Source organism: Filicampus tigris, chromosome 6, assembly GCF_054856515.1.
Source record: "Filicampus tigris isolate MCC_2025a chromosome 6, RoL_Ftig_1.0, whole genome shotgun sequence".
Lineage (NCBI taxonomy): Eukaryota > Metazoa > Chordata > Actinopteri > Syngnathiformes > Syngnathidae > Filicampus > Filicampus tigris.
The window spans coordinates 20,075,052-20,092,140 of NC_141222.1; the positions used below are offsets into that span (position 1 = coordinate 20,075,052).

At 40.0% G+C, this 17,089-nt stretch overlaps 1 protein-coding gene across 1 annotated transcript; it reads right to left on the reverse strand.

The window, feature by feature from the left end:
• Positions 1-4,335: 4,335 nt before the first annotated feature.
• Positions 4,336-16,276, reverse strand: LOC147146156 (MICAL-like protein 2). The gene is made up of 16 exons (XM_086034601.1): positions 15,921-16,276; positions 13,385-13,433; positions 11,548-11,689; positions 11,290-11,477; positions 11,077-11,204; positions 9,063-9,938; positions 8,794-8,975; positions 8,282-8,339; positions 8,121-8,164; positions 7,967-8,025; positions 7,543-7,666; positions 7,018-7,120; positions 6,432-6,505; positions 6,235-6,349; positions 5,365-5,411; positions 4,336-5,140 (listed from the first exon to the last, which is right to left on the reverse strand). The coding sequence occupies exons 1-16, from the start codon at positions 16,061-16,063 to the stop codon at positions 5,064-5,066; spliced, it is 2,409 nt and encodes an 802-aa protein (XP_085890727.1). The 5' UTR covers positions 16,064-16,276; the 3' UTR covers positions 4,336-5,063.
• Positions 16,277-17,089: the final 813 nt, after the last annotated feature.

A 17,089-nucleotide genomic window follows, 5' to 3' on the forward strand; every position in this document is an offset into this window, starting at 1 on the left:
AAACTAAAATGATGACTTAAAAATTATACCATGAAACAATTAACTAAAAAATAACTCAATAAAAAACTTCAAATTTTCACACCAGGAAATGTATTTGAACTCCTAAATAAAGCAGCCTGACTTTTAGGATGATTGCTTTTGAATATGCAGAAGAGGTGAAAAGTGGAAAAGCACACATGCGCACGCATACATAGAATAAAGATGTTTTTCAGCGCGCACGGTGACAGACGGCAGCGAGCAGGCAACACATGACTCCCAGCAGAGAATAGCGAGCCCTCACGTCATTAACACCTCCCGCTGTGCTCCGCTGGGCCTCTGCCGGCCGGGGACCGCCACGGTAAAGCGGAGAGGGGGGGGGGGCGAAGACGCGGAAGATGCAAGAAGTACATATGTGTGCGTGTGCTATTTCCCCAACTGCTCCTGACTTATTTGCAAATTAGTCAAGAGTAATTAAGCGCGCTTAAAGCCAGCCCATACACAGGTAAACAAACAGTACAGAATAAACATGGTGGTGGATGTCCAGCAGAAGCACAGCAAGACTACAAGGGGACAAAAAGAGAGATGAGAGAGATGAGGAAGAGCAGGAAGAGGTAATCATCAAGTCCCAGCGGACAGATTGAAGCTGAGTGGATTCTATCGTACAGCATCTCTCATTTGTATGCTAATTTAGCGCTATTAACACACAGAGAGCAAGAGCACAAACTCAGGGCGTGGCTTAATAAATACTCACTGATTGCTGTTTGTTCTAGAGATGCTTTGTGTTGTTGTCGATGCGCATTTTGTATGAAATCCTACTAAAGCAGCATTATATTTTTGGGCCAATCCTACCAAATTTGCATTGTCGGACACCGCATTTCATATAAAATTCGACTAAAATCGTTTTAGAAAGCAAATGAAATCTTCTAAAACGGTTATATTTTATTTTAAATAATAGTAAAACAGACGTATTCTTGTATGGAATCCAACTAAAACTGCATTATATATTGTATCAAATCCATATTATATTTTTATATTAAATCCTACAAAAATGACATTGATTAGTAAATTCAACTAAAATTGCTTTATAATCTAGTATGTGCCCCGGCATAACAAAAGTCAGAGTGACTCAAATTTCAGAAATTAGATTTTGGCATAATCAGAAAAAGAACAATTTCAACTCTTCAGTACGGCATTAATATTAGTCGTTCTTCGCAGAGGATAAAGATTATATGCCCATGAAAAATGTTATACTGTTGGTATGTTTAACCTGTCGCCCCATTTATGTTCAGATAGCCCCTGCCAATAGACGGCTTGTATCTCAAAAAAACTGTATGTTGGGTCCCTCATATCTCAAAGCACAACTGTACTTTGTATGAAATCCTACAAAAAGTCATTTTGAATCAAATCCTGTTAGAATGGCATTTTACTTGGTGTGAAATCCTACTAAAACTGCATTATACAGTATTTGAAATTAATAACTACTCAAACTACTTCTATAACTTATAGTGTGCTATCCAACTAAAACATAACATAAAACATTTCTTATGAAATCCAAGCTTTACATTTTGTATGATATGCTACTGAAAGTGCAATAATGAAGTCCATTTTGTCAGAAATCCATAACAAAACAGCATTTCTTTTTTAAATTAAAACATAAACAGCATTATTATTTTGCATCAAATCCTACATGAACTGACATTCCTGTTGAATTGTAAGACTCCATTATATTTTGTATGAATTCTTAATAAAACTGTTATTCATCCAGGTAAGGCAATTTACAGTTACTCATTTACAGTGCTGATCTGGGAGCAATTTAGGGTTCAGTATCTTGCCCAAGGACACTTGGCCAGCAGATTCGAACCACCAGCCCTTCGCTCACTAGATGGCCTGCTCCATCAACTGAACCATAGCTTTAATGCTATTTATTTAATCTGTAGCAGCAAATTCTGCAAAAACTGCAATTTATACAATTAAAGTTGCACAACAATCCATTTGAATTCTTCCTAAAACTACATTTCACATGATACCATATTGAAATGGTGCCCTTCTACACTTTCCAGTAGCAGATATGCATCATTTGCTTTATTCCAATATATTTCAATACATTTCAAAAAGTTTGGTTTGTGTCTGAAACAAATTGTGTATTCAAGCATCATTGTTGTCACCGTTGGAAAGCCAGAAACTGTTGTGATTAAGCTCGAGGCCTGATAGATGATGTTGGTGATTCATCGAGCGTGCATCCTCTCTGCCATTCACATCGCTCACAAAGCGACAAAAAATCTATTCTTTAAGAAGCTTAAACTGCGTGCGCGTACAACGCTCTGACTTTTTGACACACACCAATCATCACGAGGCTGGCTCGTGTCACACACACTTAGAGAAACACAAAGTAAGATGTCAAGAGAAATCCTCAAAGGATTCTCCTGTCTACGTGTGTGTGTGTGTGTGTGAACGTGTGCTTGCGTGCGTGCACATGTGTATGTGCGCGTGTGTGTGTGCAGACCACATGCGAAGGGTTACCACGGGCGACATCCGCGGGTCCGTGTGGAGTTTCCAGGGCTGTGATGGTTTTTCCAGGGCTGGCGTCTGAGACAAACTTAAACGATGAGAAAATGATGAAAAAATGAGTTATAAACAACTTTCTAACACCCAAACTTCTCCCCAAAAAGCGATTTACCAATTAGTGTGCCACGGCATATTAGCGTCCCACAGGAAACTATCCAGTTTCACTTAAACACGGGTCCGAAAATTCTGTACGGTGGTGCCTTCACAACAAGCAGCAGTTTGGCATCGAGGAGAGATCTTGAAACTGTTTACTGTCAAACTAAACATAAAACAAAGAGAATTGTGTAGTTAAAATAACCAAAAGAGTACCTTAAGGATGGCCTCACTTGCATAATGCTAACATACAAAAGGGAAATGTTATTGACAGGCTAACAAACAGCATATATATGGTGAAGTTAGAACGCTTTAAACACGTTTAGAGGCACAAAATAACAATGATCACAAGTATGTATTCTTTATCATCAGAAACAAACAACTGCTTCTACTGCAAATTACTGAATCACAAATACCGGTAGTAGTGCAGTCAACGCGTCTACATTTGTCCGCATTGCTGTATTATACTGCCGCCTGATGGATAAACCGTGCACAACAGCCGCAATGAATTCGTCATGAATCATGTTTAATTCTTCACATTCAGAAGTCGCAGAGACGTGTTGGAGCTAGAGCCCAAAAAGCATGATGTGAAAATATATGCGATTTTCAGAGTTGTGATTCAAACACCAGCAAATGAGTAAAGATCACTTTCTAATCGGAATTGATGTGATTTTCTTACCTAAATGCCACAAAAATGCTTTTCTTGAGAGGGGGCGGGGACATCACCATGACACAAGTCCGAAAACCAACCAAAATAATTGGCTGGTGCTGCTTGCTAAAAAGGAAAACCACATCATGTATCAGCAAAAAACGAGGTTCTCTGCAGCCAAGGTTTTCATTTAAATTTACGTAAATTGACCATGAACGTATACAAGAGGCCTTCGTGGTGTAGACAAAACATCCTTGTAGCTAGGCTAAAGCTGAAAGAGCAATTATATAATATATATTAATAATTAATTTCTCAAAGTTGTTGACATTTTTCAAAAATTAAATGCGGAAAAAATGATTTTTAGTCCCTGTTGGGATATCTGTATGAAAATGTGGGATTATAAAGGTCATGTTGGTAAATAAGTGGTGTTAATTTCATTTATTTCTGATAAGTGCCCGTACTTGTTAATGAGTACATTTCACCACCTTTGATGGCGATTTTCTCCAGTCTCCTGCTACATAACTCTTTAACTTTAAATTGACGTATCTTCACCGATTATACAATTTCCATGACCGATACAACATTGGAAATCATTTTTAAATGCCTTTTCGGGAAATGTATATAGCTCAGTTTCTTAAATTTGATCCAATGTAATGCTTCTTTCCAGTCAAAGATTACCGTAAAATGAATGTAAAATCAAAATGTATTCCTTGCCTTATGGAAACACTGCTCTAAAAAACAAAAACACAATGTTTGTAAAACACTCAATTACTTGCAAGGAGAACATTTTGTCCATTGCTTTCAAATCAGGCAGTAATATATGTTTAATATTTGTCTTCATACAAATTAGCACGCTCAAGTCTCAAGCGCCGACGGGCAGGGGATGAAAAGGCATATGCTGCCCTCTACAGGCAAGAAGCACCATTGCAACCTGCGGTTTGTCTGTAGTGGTGTAGATTTAAAAGGTATTACACAAAGATATTTTTCTTTCTCTCATCCTCTTTGTGAATCAATAACCCAAACGAGGCACCACCCAGGACACATCAACATTAACATAACAAGAATATTATTTTAATACAAATTATTGCATAGTCCACATACAGTACAGGCCAGTTTCACCATATAATGATACAAATCTCCTGAATTCCATCTTAGTATTATTCCCATTTCTATTAAACAGGTAATATATATAATATAATAATAAATACCACGTTTAATTGCATTTTAGCAGGCGGTCAACACGAACCCAAAAAAAAAAAAAAGCATCAGAGCCCAAACACATTTGAAATTAGAATCAGATCCAATATGGATCACAACAGCTAGCCCATATCTGACACAGCAGAAGGTAAAACAAAAAAAACAAAAAAGTGGTAAAATTACGTAAAAAGGTTGAAAGTCAAGTTGGAAGCGCAAGAACAGGCAAAAACAATGTTGTTCCTTGCTCATATTAGCTGTATTAGTGTTTGTTTCTACAAACAGCATGTCAGCAAGAGGCACAGTGGAGTCACACTGACTAGTGTGTGTGCAATAAGTAGATTAAGACTGGAAGCGGATTAAAATGTACAACTGAAGCACTGAACCCATCAGCACTGGTATGTCGTTAACCGCTCATGCTCAGAATGTTTCAAGGAATGCTTAGGATGACAGATTACGTGCCGACATACTGTACACACAACCGCACGCACGCACACGCCAAGTTGTGCTATGAGGCAGTGGTAGGGAGGAGTGACACTGAAAGCACCGGAGGAGAGCAGTAAAGGCGTTTTCTCGTCAGGTGTCACGTCTCCTTCTTGTTGCCCCAAGTGAACAGTTTGGATATGGAAGACTTTTTCTTTGATTTGTCTTTTTTTACACCTGGGAGAGGATATTTTCACATATTTAACAACACACTCAAAAACAACACAGCGCCTCATTTAATACAACAATTTAAAATAAAATACAGTGAACCCTGTTAATCGCAGGGGATAATTTCCAGACCCATCCGCAATACAGAGAAACCATATTTACCGGTATTATTCACAGATAATTTATTTATCTAAATCTGTAACTCTACAAAGTCAATCTCGTGAGGTACTTACTGAAATTCTCCATCAACTTGTTCAGCTCTTGGTCCTCCTCTTCCTCTCTGATAGAACACAACAGGAAGCACAGAGGCATTAAATAACTCATGGGAACCAAATACAAAATATCGTAGAAGTCATTCCAAATGCATAAGGGTCTTTCCTGTATCCTTTACAGGACAGTAATGCAGGAAAAGTATACATGAAAAGTGTATTTCTTTCGGTTAGTGTTCCCCCAAGTGTGGTATGCGAAAGAATCACTAGTTTATATGTTCAAACTCTACATAATGTTACAGTGGCTTCAACTTTTTATTTTTTTTTTATTTTATTTAAATCCAGTACAATATATTTGTTAGGTATTTACTGTATATATTGAATTACATTTTTCAGACGCGTTTGCTTTAAAAATGTATTTAGGTACAATTTTTATTTTATTTAACTTAAGTGCAATACCTTTTTTCATTGAGTCATTACTTAGAAACAAATATTAAATACACTTTTTAGGAATAAAACCCTTGCCCCATTTTTGATGAAAACGTGGGTCATTATGGTGATGATTTGAGAGCCAACTATTTTTTGAGGTAGTACTTGTAAAAAGTTTGAGAACCACAAAGTATGAAGGAAATTGAAACAGGTGAAGTACCATCTTAGGTCGGAATAATTCCAAATAAAGGTGTTCTTTCTCATATAACAACTACTGCAATAATTATGGAAATAGCAAAAAAGCAAATAGCAGAGAATAGGTTCAAGAGAGGAAAAAGTGAATAGGCAGGTGGTCCAACAAAAGAACAAAAAAACAGTTAAAATTGTGGCAACGGTTTTTGATTCCAGCTATGCCAGCCATGACGTGTGGAACATGATGACTGTAGTGTTTGTTTGCAAGCGCACCTGAGTCTGTCTTCGTCCAGACCTTCCACAATGGCATTGCGGTCGTTGACGATCTCCATCAGCTTGCTCATCAGATCTTCTTCTCGCTTGCGTTCAAACGACGTTTTCAGATGTTCTGTGAACCGCATGACACGTTTCCAGTCTTGAGTCGCAGCTGTCGCGCTTTGGAGTGAAAGTGAAAGGCGTTTGGTCCTGACCTGGTTTTTCCATCAGCTTCCGGAGCTCCTGCTCAACGCTGGGCTGCTGCTCCTCCAGATCCTGAGTTTTACCACTATACATATACAGTACACAGACAGCAAATAATTCTTAACACATTCGTTAGTCCAGAGATTCCCAACCTTTGAGATTGACAGTCAGAACGGTTAAACGCTCTACCACCAGATGGCACCTTCTGCTTTTTATGCGACAAAATAACAACTGTGTTCAATTAGGCACAGACTTCACATTAACTCATTCACTGCCAGACATTTTCAGACCCTCTTATTTTTTGGAAATTTTGAAAAAAATATAAAGAAACTCCCGGGATTGAATGGCTGGACTGTGAAAAGACAAATAAATACATCAATGGCAATGAATGACTTAAGTAAATTTATGCAGCAAAACTAGTCATGGTCTAACACCTTTTCATATATGCAATAGGAAAGTCCCCTTACAAACGACAGGGGTTTGTAGTACTCTAAATATGTTGTGCGTGCGTGGCGGCAGGACGCCGGGAACCTTCTGGGCAAAAAAAAAAACTGTCTGTCTAATCACTCGACTCGATGGCATCTCGCATGTACTCACACGTAGACGAGCTCAGACTCCCGCCGCATGGCCACCTGCTTGTTCCTGATCAAAGTGAACCACTCCACCATCAGCTCGTCCATGAGGGAGTCATCCTCGCCCTCTGACACACAAACGGCCGCGCGGCCAGTCAGTCAGTCGCACGTATACAGTCAGTCAGTATGAAAAGTCTACACATCCCTGCGCGAATGCCAGCTTTTTGCGATATCAAATAATGAGACCAAGAAAAATCATTTAACTTTTTCCACAATTAATAGGACGGTCATAAAAGTATTTTCCAAAGGTGAAACAAAACAAAACAAAAAAAATGAAAATTTGGTTGCACAAGTGCACACTCCCTCTACAATTTATTTATCTCTATTTAGGCAAGGCACCACTTTCTTTTTTTCAATTGTGTTGTACAGGTGAAGCTTTACATTATTGGTGGAAAAAAAATGTAAGGGATTTATCTTGGTCTAATTTTTTATGTCAGAAAACTTGGCATCTGACACAATACACAGTACATCACTCATTGTGTATACAAACCGTCTTCGCTGTGGCGTAGCTTGGCCTCCAGCTCAACCCCTCTCTTCTCCAACTGGTTGAGATTATCTTCAATCTCCTTCAACTCCTTCATGATGGCATCTTTGGGGATGAAGTCTGGCTTCGTCTGGATGTGGAAGTATTAGATGAAGAATGTGAAGCAAAATATACAAAATGTCAATTTTTTGTGTTTTTTTTTTTTTTTTTTTTTTACCACATCCTGTACAACTACAACTCATTATATTATTATATTTTCACTTCCTGTCCGTCTAATGTATGTGACACAAACAATCCCTCAGTTTTACTGATTCTAAAAAGCTTCATATAAAGAAATAAAAATGTTATTCTTAAGCAGCCTATTAGTGATTTCGGTAACTCCATCATTAATTCAGAAGCATCAATCATAATCATTTTCCATTTAAGATACCTTCAAGACATTTGATCCCGATGTTGTTGTCATGTTTATGGGGTGACCATTACGCATGCCTGAGAAAACAAACAGAGGAAATACAGTGCAGGGACTTTATTATACAGTAACAAGCTACAATATAGCATCGGCAAAAATGGCTGCTGATTTGGACCTTGAGATGAAGGAGGGTTGTTGTGTGTTGATGTGTCTGCAGATCTGTAGCAAAAAAAAATACATGATCAATTTATCAATTATTCACCACAGAAATAGGGGAAAATGGACAAAAAAATGGACAAAAAAAACCAACAGACGCAAACAAATAAAAAGGCTTACTTTGTTTCCTTGGGGACAGGTTTGAGCATCGACCTCCAGTCAGTGGGCGTCTGCTTCTCTGTTGACGCCAAGAACAAACATATCAGCGTCACCTTGACACAACAGCGGTCTAGTTCAATTCAAATCTCTGTCCACACTCCACTAGGCTGTCATGTGCATGCCAAATCAGCAGGTGGCACTGTAACCCAGAGATGTTAAATAAGGCAAGGGATCTCTGCCTCTGTGGTGTCACCGCCTTGCGTTGATGCTCGTGGGGTTATTTATGTGCAATTTTGGCACATTTGTGTTGTTTCTTGTGTTCAGTCAGCGTAAACACGTATCAGATTTGTATGACTCGAAATGTACATGGAGATCGACAAATAAATCAGACAAGTGTTAAATCAGAATTGGGCACTTGCAACGGCAATGTGAATGCAGCATTAGCTCAGTGGCCAAAAATCCTCCTTGAAAAATGACATGAAACTATTTTAAGCCAAATTGTTGTGTTCATGTGAATGCGGTCAAAGTGTAACCTGAAGTGTTGGGTGGCGCTGGTTTCAAGCCCCCAAGGCCTCTTTCTGGAGTTGTGGCTCTGAGCGGGCTCGTGTCCGAACGTGGCGGCTCCAAGTCGGAGAGGATGGACGGGTTGACTTTGAGCCTCACTCTCCCCCTGCCAGCCTCCATCTCCTTCTTTACAGTCTGGACCTGAGATGTGCTAAAAGTATAGGTGATGAAGGAGCATTTGAGCTTCCCCAGTGGGAATCAACAGTGTGCATGCTTGTGTATTAGTTTGGGTCCTTACACGTCATTTTTCTTGGGCGGGTCTACCTTTGGCGTTGGCTTACTGTTGTTGTTTTCCTCCTTTGCAAGGTTCTTGGAGGTGTCCGCTGCTTTCGCCTTACCACCCTCGCTGACTCCAGATTTCTTTATAGCTTTTTTACCTTCATCAAAACGTTCCTTTAACTGATTTTTACCCATGTTGGCAACATGTACATTTCCAACATTACTACCCTGACTGTCGTCACGTTTCTTTGGACCTTCTTTGCCTTCATCAATGTGCGTCTTTGACTGACTTGTACCCATGTTAGTAATATTTCCATTTCCAACATTGCTACCTGAGCTGTCTTCGTGTTTCTTTACACCTGCTTTGTCTTTGTTAATTTCCACCTTGGACTGAATTATAACCAACTTGGAAACTTTTTTCGGCACCGATTGATCTCCTTGGGCTGTCTTAACAGGATCTTCAGACTTGAACCCTTTCGGGGCGACGTCTGCAGTCTTGGTTGCGGGTTTGTTATCGTCGCGTTCTGCCTCGAAGAACTTCATTTTGGACTGGATGGTCTTGGCTGCGGTGGCGGAGGCCCGAGGCGCAGCGACGGGCTTGGTGGTGATGGCGGCCGGTGTAGTGACGGTAGTGTCATGAGACACAGGTCGTTTGGAGACCGGAGCGGTCTGACTCTGCGCAGCAGGCGTGATGAGGTTTGAAGCAGGTCTATGCGGAGACGAAGTTCTGCTGGAGATGCTGGAGAGGGGGCTCGGTTTCGGGACCGGACTCAAGGGACCCAGTCTGGGTGGAGCGGTGGGTGTCACGGTGTTGCTTTTGGTGTGGCATGTTGAAGGAGGGATGCTGGAAGGAGTATCCCTAAAGAGTGAACTTGTGTTTGGAGGAGCCAGTGACCTAGGAGACGAGGAGTTTAGAAGATACAGAAACTGGACGTAATATTAGGTACACCTGCACAGGCGAATGTTCGACAGTATCAAATTAACTGACGCATTGATGCAGTCGTTCATGAAAAAGATGAATCAACCAAGTATTGGCTGCATTTCAATTAACATAATGTTCAAAAGGCCAACATTTGCGTATTACATTTTTGACAGAGTTTTAATTAATGGTTTAAATTCTTGAGATGGTGAATTTTGAGGTGTTTTCTACCTCAAAATCTAATCACCAAAATAACCTTTTCACAGTGTGTGTTGTGAAGTTGAGTTTTTTTGTCTTGAACTACTGAAATGAATTAATAAATGCTTGCCACAACATTCTAATTTACTGAGACTATAGCTATCAGATATTTTAATGAGTCAAGTATTCAATTATTACATTCTACTATCATTACCCCATTGATTAATCGAGTAATTGGATAAAAACTATTTTGCATTTCTAAAGAACAATACCATCACTATACAAACAAATGTCCGCATAAGGCGAAGTTGTTGCTTTTTTTTTGGTCCACATGGGGTCACCATCTTCACATTTGACATTATAGCATCTGTGACTGAGTGTGTGTGGCCTGGCCTGGTGATTGATATGGGAGCCAGCAAGTACCGGTAAAAGTGTAGTTGCTTCTCTTGTTAGAATGAATGTTAGCCAGTCAGTTGTAGCCAAAGAATTGTGTGTATTACTTGTTTCTTTTGGTTGCAATTTGCTCATTAAAGTGCGATGTTAATCCTTGACTACTTGCGGTGGCATTATAATACCTTCTAGAGATGTGTTAATTTGCATTGGAGATGATAAAGTGTGCCAGTTCTGGTTTACAGTAGAAAATATTTAACTTTGTTATCTTCTTTTTTGAAGCGCGAACTGATTCCAAACCTTGGACATTCGCCATCTTTTACCGTTTTCTCTGGCACGCCATCATCACAGAAATTTAACCGCAGAAACATTAGTCTGAGTGGAAAAATAATCCCTGCAAAGCTTGGAGGGTGAGATCTCGCTTCGACCTCTTTTTGTAATTGAATTACTCCATTAATCATTTCAGCCCTAATTGAGCTGCACCTGTTATCTTGTCATATCAGACACTCCAAATGATAAGTCTTACTTTGCACAGTTCCTGTGGTAGAGCTTCCCGTCGACTAGGTGTCGCTGCACCAGGTGAACATGCTTGTTGCAGGACGCACACTTGTTACTCAGTGTTCCCATCTGATGGGATTTCTCAGCAGAAATTTCCTGAAAAAGGTAAGGAGCGCTTGTATTTGTCTGTGATGATATTTTCAAAAAAAAAAAAGAGACTAGCTTTTGTTATCGTATGTACCTGTGTAGTGGGTCTGGGTTGTCTCGGGCGGGGGAGAGGTGGTGTGATGTTCGCTGAAGTGGGAGGGTTGTTCTCCTTAGCAGGCATGGATGAAGGGAACACCTTGGAGACCACCGGCGCATTCTTCTTCCCGGATGGCCCGCCGGCGGGTGGGTCGGCAGGTCGCTTTACTGCCGCCACGCCACCGACTGGAAAACCATGGAGATGATGATGAAGATGATGGGAAGACGAGACACGGAGGGATGTGGTGATACTCACTTGGGGAGCGTCCGTGGAAGTAGTTGTAGTACTGCGAGACGTATGTGAGGATACTGAGGCGGTCCGGAACTTTGAGCGCCACCATGTCTTCCGCGTCCAAGAGCGCAGGGATTCCGAGCTGCTCCTCGGCGACCCGAAAGGCCTGCAAAAAAAAATCAGCAGCTTCCTCTGTCACACGCTGTCACGTTTAGGATTTAGAGTAATGGATATCTTGTATAATAATTATATAAGATAATATAAAATAAAAAGGTTCAATACAGTGCCCCTCAAGTTTTAGTTACAAAGTCTTCTTCCATATTTGTTTATTTTGCACGACATGATTTGTGAGGAAAGTATACACACCCAACACAACCAGTTGCTCCTCTATTTGTGTCCGGCAAATGTGTAAGCTTCTGTTTGCCTCCTAATTGGCATGTTTTTATGATTAATTTGTTTGAATTATTTAAATGAGGGTGTGCGTGGGAATAGGGTGTGTGCCAACTCTGACAGTTGTTGTAGCGGGTGCATGGCTTAAAAAGATTAGAAAAAGCTGCCCCATAACTTAACTTTGATCAAATGCTACAAATGAAGAAGTGAGTCAAGCAGAGACACGCAAGTAAGCGCGAGCAGTTGCCATTAATCATTGTTCAAGAAAATTAAGAGCATGCTGTAAAAACTGATAAGTTTTGCTTTGGCGGATGGCACACTATCCACATTTGCGCAATGAACGAAACTGAAATGTTTCTATCCCACAGTCCAACAAGATCCAAGAAGAAACCACAAGAATGCACCTGTGCAGCCAAAGCGTTTACAATTTTTTTTCTCAAAACATGTTTAAACACTTGGACATCTATTGATGAAGAAAGCGCTCCCAACTTTCTCTATTCCTGCGGAAAATAAGTTAATGCGCCTCTACAACCAACTAATATGTCATTTGTAAATGACAGAATGTCTGGTTGGAGATCCTCCAGGTTCTGTGCTTGAACCAGTGTTATTGCCATTTAAAGAGCCAGTGGTCCATGCAATTGATTTTAAATGTCAAATGATGGGACATATGTGTCAAACCTTACTGATGACGTGACCTTTCAAGTGATTCCCCTCACTGTTATTCAGTGATGTCACCTTGGTGATAACGCACTGGCATACAATACTAATGCTCTTGTTCTGAATTAACTTTATTTAGGAAGTGCAACAAGAAATGTGGCTCTGCATGCTCGGTCAGATTCTTGCTCGTTCAGCCGGATGTTTCCCAGTCTACCTCTCTATTCTCATTCTAATTTCATACAAGCAGGTTAGTACATTGGTCCTACTAAAGTCCCTTTGAAGTGAAAATAAATGTCTCTATGAATTGAATGGGAAATTTAGTCACACTAATCTGTTCTGTAAATTGTGACATCCATGGAAGATGCATTTTTGGGGTTTAGGCATAGTTAGTTAATTGCACACTGTATTGGCAGAAATGGGCCAAGTAATTATAACTAAAACGACTGGGGGAGGGTGACTCATGCTGATGGCCCAATTGTGTTTAGCCATCCCCCCAAACCCGACAAAAAAAAAAAATATATATATATATATCAGGAAACTGAAATGGTGAAAAACACTGTACGTCCACAACTGAGTTCTTTGCAATTACCTTCAATATCTAGTTTGTGACTTTCCCATCACCACCATCCAGTGATAACAGGGAAGCAAAAAAATAATGCATACATAGTCTAAATTTTAAAAGGTCACTTGGAGTTAGCTAGCCTGGGTTTACTCTTCCCCTCCGGTGGTTTAAGTGAAGAAGTGAGGATCTTTGGCACCAGTCAAAAAAAAAACTACCGGTACATGCATGTACAGCAGGTAAACTCTTTCTTACCAGGTTGTTGTTTTCATAGACGTTTTCTTTCTTCAAGGAGTCAAAATCGCTGAAAGAGGGGGAAAAAAAACATTAGGAAACATTTGTGAACTTCCTCATCTGTTCATTCCAAAGAAAGAATCTGCCTTATTGAGTCATGCTTAAGCGCCTCATGACATTGACTGTGTTTAAATACCCTCAATAAATCCGTCAGTTAAGTGAGATCACTAAAGCAATGTTTTGTGGTTTGCTACACATAAACAGGTTCGGGGGAGATGTTGGGACAAGCCCTTGAGATATCTGAAAAAATATCAAAACGCAGGTTTGAGCACATCTTCTTGTGTTCTATACACGCACAAAAGTACAATTGATTTAAAGTGAAACACCTCCCCCTAAACAAACATTGTAACTTGACTCAACACGAAAATAAAAATTGTTTTCTTCTTTCCCATTCAACAGATAACTTTTAACAAGTTGCTTTCCCTTTGTAAAACACAAACGCTCAAACCCATGTGGAGTTCCCCATGGTTCTGTACTTTGCCCAATGCTAATGATTCCATTATAATAACTGTAAAGCTATAGCAAGATATGTTAGAAATTAAAAAAAAAAAAAAAAGAAAAGAATGCCATGCAGTAAAATGAGTACCTGTGCCAAGGCAAAACACCAGATGATACTATTCCATGCCAGACCTATAGATGGTGGTATTGTGTATACATCAGTGAGAGTGAGCTTTGTTTTTGTTTTGTTTTCACAGCTCAACCTGGTGGGTCATTACTCATCTTGGCCCCATGTGAACAGACTATCAACAAGTAGTGAACATGGAGCCCTAACTTTTTATCTTTACTTCAATTTTTCATTGTTTTGTGGAAATTGCCAATGTAGTTTTCACGCCAGGTATTGAACAACAAACAAAAGAACCTAAGATGCATGTATGTATAATGTGAGAGGAAGCCAGAGTACCTATGCGAGCATGAAGCACACGTAAACTCCACATTGATAAACAGAGAGTCAAACCCGGATCTCCTGAGTGTGAAGCTGACATGGTAACCACAAATCCCACCATGCTGTCTGGTATTCATTTAAAAATATGCTTAGTTCTATACTTGTAGTTTTCATAACTCGTAATGAGAGCTGTTTCTAATATTTCAGAATTCTCATGATACTTAATAGGATAAACATAAGCAGGTCAATTAAAAGTCACCATTATTATCTTTACAAGGACAGTGTTATTGTACTGTATCTCTTAAGACTGTGCTGGCGCGTCTAATGAAGTGGACAGTCGTGGGTTTATATGCTTTATCTTGGCACTGAGGCAAGAAGTGGGCGCTTTTGCAGAGGGGCCCAAACTGCAGGCTGTCATAGCAATAAAAAACATGATAAATCCAGATACCGTGAGTGTGAAGAATCCAAGGCTCTTTTTTTATGGTCGTCTGGCAAAGTTGGAGGGGAATACAAATTTTGCTCACTCAGTGGTGAGAGGTAACAAAGTACAAATACTGCATTCTATTACTCTACTTTTAGGGGGGAACAAAACAAAAACATCTGCTTCATTCAGTCAGTCGAAAGGCTTTATTTTTTGTTTCTTGTGTTGTGTATGTTAAAAAAAATACCCGCAAAGAGGGCCTTGAAAAAATAATTGCATATTAAATTGCAATCGCAATAATGAAGGGGGGAATCACAATTGGATGATTTTTGCAAAATTGTTCAGCCCTAGTATTTATTTTCATGTCGACTTTCTACATTTGCTCTCTACATTTGAAACAGGCATACCTGTACTTTATACTTATTTTGTCAAAATGGGCTTGTTACATCTTTCAACTTCAAAGGATGACATGCCAAAGCGATGTGAAAAATAGAGAATGAATGTGAACCACGGTTCGGCTTTTGTTTTATTGACTGATTGCAATCTGGGTGATGTAACCGATTCAGAGAAGTAAGATATTCCCCATCCGTGGTCTCATTCAAAAGAACTGTATCATGTTATGTCTTGTGTCATCTTAAAAACAGTATCACCAGCTTCAAAAATGACATCTAATTTGGACAAAACACATACATGGAAAGTATTTTTCCCCCATATCATAATTTGCTAATTTAGCCATTTTTTGTTAGTCAGATGGATCACAATGTCAGCAAAGCTATGGGAACACTTTGATGGCATAAAAGCCTGAGCCAATGCTAGCTAGCTCTTGGTTTAAAAAAATAAAATGAAAATGAACGTAACGTAAAAGAGGGAAACTACTAATGTGTGAAGTTTTTATCCATTGTGTCCTTGACAGAAAATTCATTTTTTCTTTTGCCCTTAGGTTCATTGCAGTCTTTTTTTCCCCCTTAATATACTTAAATTAAATCAGTAGTTCTACTTTTAGCAAAGTACCGGTACTTCTTCTAAGTACACAAAGTGAGTACTTTTTCCACCTAAGGTTTCGCTTCAAAACAATGAAGAGGCAGCCCAGCCAGTTGAGCTCCTTCCTCATTTTTAAGAAGCAAACGATCCCAATGTGAAGTGACACGAAGTCGACTAAACTCGTATCATGTTTTGTGTTGTGTTGTACTCACATGAGATCCGGTCTGTGTTTGTGAATGATGGCACAGAAAGCCAGGCCGTCCCGGAACGACGTAGTCATGTTACTGACCGTCACATCCCGGTAGCCGTCACACTGGACCCGGCACCACTGCTGGAGAGCCTTCACCGCCGACATCCCTGCGAGCTCGGTGGCGGCTCCGCCGCGGACTCCCTGGTGGTGGTTCCCCTCCCCCGACTTCTCCGGCGGGGCTTGCCTACATCCACAATGGAAGCCACTCGTGGAACTTTTTTTTCACGGCCACGATGGAGCTTGCGTGGTCTCGGCAAAGGACGATGTGGTCCCCTCGAGAGTCAACACTGAAGTAGACCTGACACCTGTGCAAGGTCGGTCGTGACGTGACACGCAGGCGGAGCTTATAGTGCGCATGCGCATAAATCCGTATAAAAATATACCTCGTGTAAATGGCAGGTTTTTTTCAAGTAGCGGTTTGGGCAGAAAAACAGTTCGTAGTAGATGAAACGCCGGTGTTAGCAATTTCCATTTATCTCTTACCATCACTATATGTACAGTGGACCAGGGTGACACACGAGAACAGCAAAAATCCGCGTATAATTGATGCCTATTCAAATGCATTGGCGAGTGAAAGAAATAAACCGAATTATTATTCAAAAACGCTGATAAACATTAAATATACGTTTTCCATGAGAAACCGAGGGAATGGGGGGGACCCCCGCCCCCAACAACCCCCCCCCCCAACAAAAAAAGACACTAAGAACAATTTGAAGCCTCTTTTTTTTAAATAATTGTTTACTATCTGCCAAACTGCTGCCTGTTGTTAAGTTCACTGTCGCCATCCAACACTGTTTTCTAAAATTTTTGTTCACAATTCCAGGTCAAACATTGGCCGAACTATGGCTTGTATCATGAAAAACTCTTAAATCGGGTTATTCTCAAGTCACGTTACCAGTAGATTTGTACACCAACAATACATGTCCCCTTTAAAATGACTGGTGTGGGAAATGTCATTAAACAAGAAAGGTAGTGAGCAAACTTATGTATGTAAATATCATTTGCTATCATTATGTAGCTGTAGCACAAAGTGCCGATTCAGCATATGAAAACGGTGTCATTAAGTACATAGCTCACTGTCATTATTTCATTGCATTTTCAATGCATGGGCATTTTAACGTAAGTGTAAGC